Source organism: Musa acuminata, chromosome BXJ2-4 (assembly GCF_036884655.1).
Source record: "Musa acuminata AAA Group cultivar baxijiao chromosome BXJ2-4, Cavendish_Baxijiao_AAA, whole genome shotgun sequence".
Lineage (NCBI taxonomy): Eukaryota > Viridiplantae > Streptophyta > Magnoliopsida > Zingiberales > Musaceae > Musa > Musa acuminata.
In genome coordinates, this window is record NC_088341.1 from 7,445,867 (window position 1) to 7,454,274 (window position 8,408).

General features: G+C 35.9%; 1 protein-coding gene across 2 annotated transcripts; it reads left to right on the forward strand.

The window, feature by feature from the left end:
* The first annotated feature begins 1,085 nt into the window (after nt 1-1,085).
* On the forward strand, nt 1,086-8,159 carry LOC135582902 (uncharacterized). 2 transcript variants are annotated; one of them, XR_010485905.1, is made up of 7 exons: nt 1,086-1,269; nt 2,134-2,201; nt 2,355-2,769; nt 3,648-5,694; nt 5,844-6,050; nt 6,926-7,303; nt 7,823-8,159. XR_010485905.1 is itself a non-coding variant. In XM_065103439.1 (6 exons), exons 3-6 carry the CDS (start codon nt 2,402-2,404, stop codon nt 7,208-7,210), a joined length of 2,907 nt encoding a protein of 968 aa, XP_064959511.1. In that variant the 5' UTR covers nt 1,086-1,269; nt 2,134-2,201; nt 2,355-2,401; the 3' UTR covers nt 7,211-7,404. The 2 variants fall into 2 exon arrangements, 1 of the variants encoding a protein (XP_064959511.1); XM_065103439.1 differs by lacking the exon at nt 7,823-8,159 and having other exon boundaries at nt 6,926-7,404.
* Nucleotides 8,160-8,408: the final 249 nt, after the last annotated feature.

The following is an 8,408-nucleotide window of genomic DNA, read 5'->3' on the forward strand; positions in this document are numbered from 1 at the left end:
CGTCCTCTTTGCCATCTCCTCCCATTGTCTTCATCACCAATGCGCACCATGAGATCATTATCCTTTTTTATTCCCTTAGAAAGACTCGTCGTCATCGAGACCTGTGTCTTAGCCTATGATGATGTCATCCTCCTTTGCCACATCGTCCCAAGCCTTCTCAACCACACCTTGCGGTGCCATTCTCGCCAATAACAACCTCATAAAGATAAGTCCGTATAGAGTATGTGAAGATAGTAGTAACCCTCATGTCACCTCTTTTCTCACATGAGTATTGCAACTGAACACGATTAAACCAATAGGCGTAGCAAAAGTACGCAAGACAACCCTAAATCCTTTTCACATGGAAGTAATGATAGATGCGATGATACTACGAGGGTGGAGATAGAGGTGGGTCCAACCATAGGACGGAGGTTATTATACAAATTAAATACTAGAATTTGTATTATAGATATATAAACTATATGATCTTAATATACATCCATTAAATTCACCTGATATAATATAAAATTTAATTAATACTAGCTAACTCGATGATACTAAAATTATCTAATCCCATTGTTCATCGATGGAGAACACATGTATACCTCGTTAGATGTTGATTTGCAACAAGTCTAGAAATAGTGACCAAGTACACATAGTAACCCTACAAACAGAACACAAAAATATAACTCCACCACTAGTACTCAACTCATGTAGCGTTCAATCACGTCCAATTTGATCACTCAATCCAATTTAACAATGTTATTTATTTACATTTTATCATGTTATTATTACATCCAAATTTTAATTATCTTCGATAAGAAGCACCACTATGAACATTTACATATTATCACATCAATTGATCACGTAGGAACGATAATAACAATAATAATAATAATAATAATAATAATAATAATAATAATAATAATAATAATAAGGATGGGCATTTTCGTAAATATGAAGAGTCATAATAATAATAATAAATAAATAAATAATAAAAGCAAGGATGGGCATTTTCGTAAATATGAAAAGCTGAGTGCGATCACTTTTTGGCGGCTGCTCTCACACGCTCCGTTACGAGTCTCCGCCGCCGTTAACTCGTCGCTCTGCGGTATATTCGTCGTCGTCTTCGTCTTTTTCCTGCCCTTCGAAGCAGTCTTCCCTCTCTCGGTACTTATCTGCCTTAAAAAGCGGAGAAGAAGTTCCTTAATAGAATTCTCCTTTCGTGCAATTTGGTTTCTTTCTGCGGATTCAAGATACCGCCGAAGGAATCGGAGACCCTCCGCAACGGTAATTTGCCTGCTCTGCTCTATGAAAATCGATATGGTTCGATCAATTAATGATCGAAGAATTCGCTGTTCCCTTTTCAACTCCGCCGAGCGCCCAAACAGTTCGCTTTTTTATTTGAAATAGTTCGACTCTTCACTTCCTTTTGCTTTGTTTTTTGACTGTCGGCAGAAAGTGAGCATATGATGATGACAACCGCTGGGTACTACCATGAAAAAAAACTGCTTTTTTTTCGTTTGCGTTGAGTTTTTTCAGTGAAAAATGGTAGTTCTCCAAATATTCACCCTTTGTTTCTCGAAAAGTAGGGTCTTGATTCGAGTTTGTGGTTGGAGGTTTCTTGTGGAGACCGAGTTTTGGTTTTATGTCCTCTGTTTAATTGAATTCATGTGAATTCTCGACTTGTATTGATCGAGAATTAAGTTGATCTTTGAATCTTTTTAAAGATTGTATTGATTGAATTGTTGGGGGGACTAGTCTGGCCAGGTTCTTTCCTCATCATATTCTGGTTTTCTCCGTCGTTTTCTTGGTCAACTATTTATGCTTGCGTGATGAAGAAGAACAGGCGACGTCATAAAATTCTCCCTTCTTCTTTGCTCTATAACCATTAAACGTGCAGTGCCTGTTAGCAAACTGGTCCGGATTCTGCTTGCATCCGTTGTTCTTCAATTTCTCGTAGTTTGGTGTTAGCTTTCTCACGAATTCTCTTTATTTCAACTATTAAAGAGTTTCTGCTGCACAGATTAGTTTTTGGTGTCATTAGACATCTATCTTATCATCTTTCTAGTTGATGCATATCTTCTTTTTATGTATTTGAGTTTACACTGTATTGACATTATCTTGTGAATTTGCTCATGTTTTTCTTTTCAGGATTTACAAGGTTTTCCTTATCTCGTATGAGACAATTCCTTTCCCCTAGGATAATTACTATTACTAAGGTAAAACCGTTGTTGATCCCCAGTGTCCCTTATATTATTTTGTGTGTGTCGGAAATTCTTGCTTTTGCATTAGAATTATACGGTTATCTGAAGCCTTTTGAGTTAAATGAATTGTAAGAATACAAGTGTTTAACCAAAAAATTTTGCTTATAGAGGTGAATTTGTGCCTTGATTATGTGGAACCGCACAATTTTTCACGGATGAGGAAGTTCTTTTCATTCAGATCGGTGGAATCTAGCAGTCCAAATGGCAATTCTCTACATCCAGATCATTCATTTTCTGATGACTTGGTCCGTTGTGAGAAATTAGGGGACAGTCATTCAAACTTTTCAGTGCGTGGGAAGGTCCATGATCATTCCCAGACAGTGAAAGACAGCGCTCTTAGCCCTCAATATCCAGAAAATGAAGATTCATCTCATTTACTTCTTAGAAGAAGCTTTTCACTATCATCCTGTGCCATGAACGGCGGTGGCTTCAGAGATGGAAATCTTATTTCTTCGAGTGATTTGAGCAGACCAGCATCTAGTAGTGGCAATTCACCACATCGTGCATCTAGTTTCCGGATGCAGTAAGTCAACTATGTCTACTTAGTTTCATTGCATTTGATTCTTTGATCTTTTGTTCATGTGCAGTTTCTTCCTAGTTTCTGCTTGTCAAATTTCATGTTTTTAATGAAGATTATTTTGGTTTGATGAATATAATATGCCACTTTTCAGGTGTATATTGTGATAATTGTAATTCACTGAATGTGCAGCCCAGTACCTTAAAATTTGTTTTCTGAGGATGAACTATTATTTGCCAAAGAATTAAGATGTTATAGGTTTTTATACCATTTTCTATGCTTGATTAACTGTGGTTGATGACAACTCCTAGATGAAAACTTCAAATACAAAAATTTATAAAATGAGGCCTATGAATGTTTTTCTAAAATATTTTTTTGGCACTTATGTAGTAATTGGTTTGCAGAAATGAGAAGTCATTTGTTATCAAACAAGTTAAGTTTGACATATTTTTGTCGAACTTTGTAGACAATACATCTTGCATCTATAGTACTATCATTTATAGAACTCTGTAGACAATACATGATTGTTAGATCCAGTTGAGGTGGGTGTGCAAATTATATGTCAAGCAGGTGGTTCTTTCTTATATTATAATCGTTCTTGTTTTATAATGGTCTCATTTTTACTATCAAACAATATATCCTTTTTATTTATGTTTCTACATCTGCTGAGAGTGTCATGTATATGTGGAGGCATTCTTTATTTTTGTACAACATTCATCATGTACATGAACAAACTGCCCCTGCTTGTGGCAGGTTCCAGATTTTATTTTTCTCTTATTGAAGATGTTAGGTACTGAGCTAAACTTGGATATTTCTGTGCCAAAGCATTCCCATATATGGATGTTTGTTTTCTCTTGTAATTTTTTTTATTCTTTCCAATTTAGCTGCCATCCACTGACACAAGAGAGATCTACAAGACCTAGAAGCTGTGAACAGCCTCCAACTCAGCATTTTCATGCTGTTCAGAAATATAGTTCTCTTAAATCATTAAGAGAATGTGAAATTCCATCATATTCACCAAACAGTTCTCCAGTTCCTTCAAGATGCAATGTGGTTCACCTATCATGTTTTCCAAAAGGAAATGGACTTCTTGACCAGTACATTGATGCAGAGGATCAGGAAGTTCAACCTGAGACACATACTGAAAAATGTTTATCTGAATCTGGAATTAACTGTTCCTTGGCAGAGAATCAAGCATATCCAAGCGCTGGAAGTCCACAACAATTTTGGTCTGTGGCACCGTCTTCACCAATGTGCAGGAAAGAGAATTCTAAAACTTTATCATTTAGGGAGGAGATTGATTCGTCTCATCACCCATCTGCACGAAATTGGGCAAGAGATGATTATGAGACAGTATCCACATCAAGATGCACACAAAAGAGTATTAATAAGTCATCACATCCATTTCATGGAAGATTATCAATGAGTGCCCGAGATTATGACTCTGAAAGTACTACTACCTTTGAGGATATTTACATGGATTCATTTGAAATGCAGCCTACTTTGAATTCAGATGACACTGTGCAACATTTTTCAATCGATGACCATTCAAGTTACAAGAATTTAACTGGTCATTTCGCTCAGGATTCATTGGGGCTTCAGAAGCATGATTGTTTTCTTGAAAATGGAGCAACAAGCACTAGAAATGGTAAAGCAATGAGTTCTGGGCTACAAGATACAGATGAAGTGTTGCATAAAAAGTTGAAAGAGGTAGATAGGATGATTGAGCTCCTACCTGACGAGGACTTTGATCTTGAGGAACTTCAGAGTGGTGATTCGAACGTGCCTTCATTGTTTCAAGCAATTGAAAATATTAAAGAAGTCAGGAAATTCTTGGTGCTAGAGCTCTCAGTACAAATAAAATGCAGACTTGCAGAAAGGCATGCTGCAAAAGGGCATTTGAGACGAGCTAGGATAGATCTCAAGACTCAAACTAGAAGGCTGGAACAGGAGAAGAATGAACTTCAGTTTATTTTAGAGAAAGAACTAGATAGAAGGTCAAGCAGCTGGTCCATGAAGTTTGAAAAGATTCAGTTGGAAGAGCAGTGGCTTCGGGAACGGGTAAGGGAACTGGCAGAGCAAAATATGTCTTTTCAGAGAGAAATTTCTTCACTTAAAGGCATTAAAGGGGATAGTCAAACTAGGGTTGTGGATTCTGAAATAGAACTAACTAATCTAACAGCTACTTTGGAGCAACTAGGAATAGAGAATTACAATCTTCAGAAAGGCTTCTCAGAGCTGCAGGAGCACTTCGATGCAACTGAAAAGGATCGGGATTGTATCAGAAGATGCTTACGTGAGAAAGAAAGGGAGAACAAGGAGTTGCAAAAGTTAGTTGTACGTTTACAGCGAACAATCAATGAACAAGAAAAGACTATTAATGGATTGCGGAAAGGATTTAGTGATGAGACTGAAAATAAAGCTACAGATGGAAGTGACCAATTAAGGATGTTGCAGATGGAGCAGCTAAGGTTGACAGGCCTTGAACAGAAACTGAGGAAGGAGTTAAAGACTTTCAAGCATGAAGTAGAGACACTCAGGCATGAGAACATTGGCCTATTGACTCGTTTACGAGCTGCTGGAGATGGCCGTCAGTTCTCATCGATTAAGCTAGACGAGGAGCTTCATGCTCGACTAGATTGCTTGCAGACTGAGGGCTTGTCCTTGCTCACTGACATTAGTCACTTCAGTAGCAATTTGTTAGGATGCCTTAGGCACAAACAATATGAACATGGACAGGAGGATGAAAATAACACTGATGGATATTCATTTATCGATTATATTATCAAAAGCCAGAGTTTTAGCAGACGATATGAAAATTTTAGAACGAGTTTACAAACTATAGCAACAATTTTGGATGAGAAGTCAGATTTACAAGCTACAGAACGCCAGTCACTGTCAACAGAATTTGGCATGTCAAGGCAATCAGAGGTAAGTTCCACATGTTACATTAATTGGTACATCTCTATCATAATTACTTGTTCTTTGCATGACTTTATTGGGTATATAACATGGGTTCTGTCATGATTACTGATCTGCTCCCTCAAATTGTGCTTCCTTGCTGTTCTTCTGCTATCAAGGATGAATTAGAAGCTAAATTGAAGGCCGAGGTTATCTTGACTAGATTACTACGAGAGAAACTGCATTCAAATGAATTGGAATTCGAGCAACTAGAGGCAGATTTGGCTTCCTCTGTTCGGGTTCATGATGTCATGCAAACTGAGATCCAGAGGATGCAAGATGAAGTCTCTTGTCTTACCCACAAGACAATGGACATGGAGCTTAAGGTTAGCTTCCATCTACAAGCTAGACCTCCAGTTGGTATTTCTTTGTAATATAAATCTTGTATATAACAGTGTAGAAGATCTGATACTGGCCATCTTATGTGTTGCAGGAGCAATATAATTTATGCATTTTTCTTTGAATATACAATCTCGATATGAATTATGCTCGCTCCCCTACTTCCAATATATGATCTTTTCTAAATATGCTTATCATGTCATTGGCATTGATCGCCTATTAATTTCTCGGTTGAGATTATATCATCCATGGATGACAGGAAAATGAACTTGTATCTCTAGAAATATTTAAGCCACAGTTAATGATGCTGGATGGGATGAATGCACTGTATTAGAGAACATTTATTTAGCAGCTGGAAGCTTAATAGTCAGTAATATGGGAGTTTTTCTGGTTAGACACAAACCGAATTTATTTGTTCCTTTTCATATCTCTTTTGTTTTATGTTCTGTCTCCCATGTACCTTATTATTTATTTGGTCTTATGAAGGTTTTTGCTTTAAACAGTTGCGATTAGTTTTTCTATCTGATTAATTGTCTTAGCATATGAAGTCATCTATTGTTTTTGTGCCCTGCAGAATTGTACCAAGTCAGCAGACAGTTCCTGTTTAAATAAATAAATATATTTTTTTCCAAATAGCAACCAAATCATGCATTTATCATGTCATATTGTATGCCAAATTTCTTTATTATTGATGTTAAATTACTTGAGCACAAGCAAACATTGGCTTCTGATGTTATATGTGTTAGCATGTTGAATTTGTGTAACCTGATCCTTAATTTTATTGCGGTTATGAAAGTCAATGCTATACTCTCATATTCATGATTGGCTATTGACTTATTTGAATATTTATAATGGTAAACAGATGCTGCAGAAAGATGAAAGCATTAAGCAGCTTGAGAATGAGTATCAGGAGTGCACAAAGGAACTAACTGCGGCCCGAAATATATGTTTGAAGATAACTGAGGAGAGAAACCATATGTGGGAAGAAGTGAAAAGTTCAAAAGAGAAGATCATGCTTCTTAATTATGAAGTTCTTTCTCTTAGAAAGAAGATTGAAGAACTTGAAGAAGACATTCTTACCAAGGAGGGGCAGATTGCTATCTTGAGAGATAGCCTTGAGAAGCCGTTTGACATCCTCTGTGCATAGTCCTGGATCAGTGAAAAGAATTTCACTGGGATGAGTTATGATGGAGTTCTCGGGCAGTGATATCTTCTCTGCCATCTAGTTTTAGTTATCTTGGTATTTACTATTTCTACACTTTTGTTGTATCATTTTCAGGTTAGATGGTAATTGTAGCTTCTATTAGATAATATTTGTTGATCTAAATGTTCTTTTTTGCATTTGCAATGATAGCAAATTTAGGATAAATATGAGGTATGGGAGAGAGACAAAAGATAAAAGAGATGGGGAAAACATGACAGATGTGAGTCAATCGCTCCAAACAGAAAATGGGTAGAATATTTTTTAAAATATTCTATGCAGAGACAATCTTTAATTGCCTCTAATAATCTCTCCTTGATCTTTTCTTCACATGGACGATAAGTGTGAGACAATTTGTAAATGTTTGCCTTGGATCCTTATCCATATGGACAGCCTAATAGGAGATAGTTTTAGTTTTTTTCTTCATGACACACGAAAGACATGTGTCGGATGGTAAATAATTGATGATATCCTCCCGAGGAAAAAAACACTGTTATTCATTTCTTCTCTCACCAACTTGTGTTGAAAATTTTCTTACATCATTTTACTTGCATTTAGGATTTGCTACAGAGCTATGTTTACAGAAGACTGTATTGGTGATGCTGAATGATGGAGGGGTCATATATGCTGGTTCCGATAAAAGTAGATCATATCAAAAAGCTTTCAGATTCTGAATACCATATTTCATATTTTCTCCACTTCTGAAATCTTCATAAACCATTGAAGGTTTCATTGTAAAATGCAGTAATAGCTGATGCAGTCAAAGAAATGGTGATTCTTGTTATACTGCAATTAATGCCTTGAGAGTTGCTTACTAGTTTGTTCTACAGGTTAATGATCTTTGGTCATGCTGATGTTAAGAATGATGAGAATTAGATGATCCTTCTTGGTTTCATGATTTGTTCTGTTGAATGAAGTGGAGTGATGGAGGTGCGAAGCTAATATGCTACACTGATATTATATATACATACATATATATATATATATATATATATATATATATATATATATATATATATATATATATATATATATATATATATATATATATATATATATATATATATATAACCTATATATATATATATATATATATATATAAAACCCCTCTAATTAATTATTTACTAAACTGTTAGAAGGATAA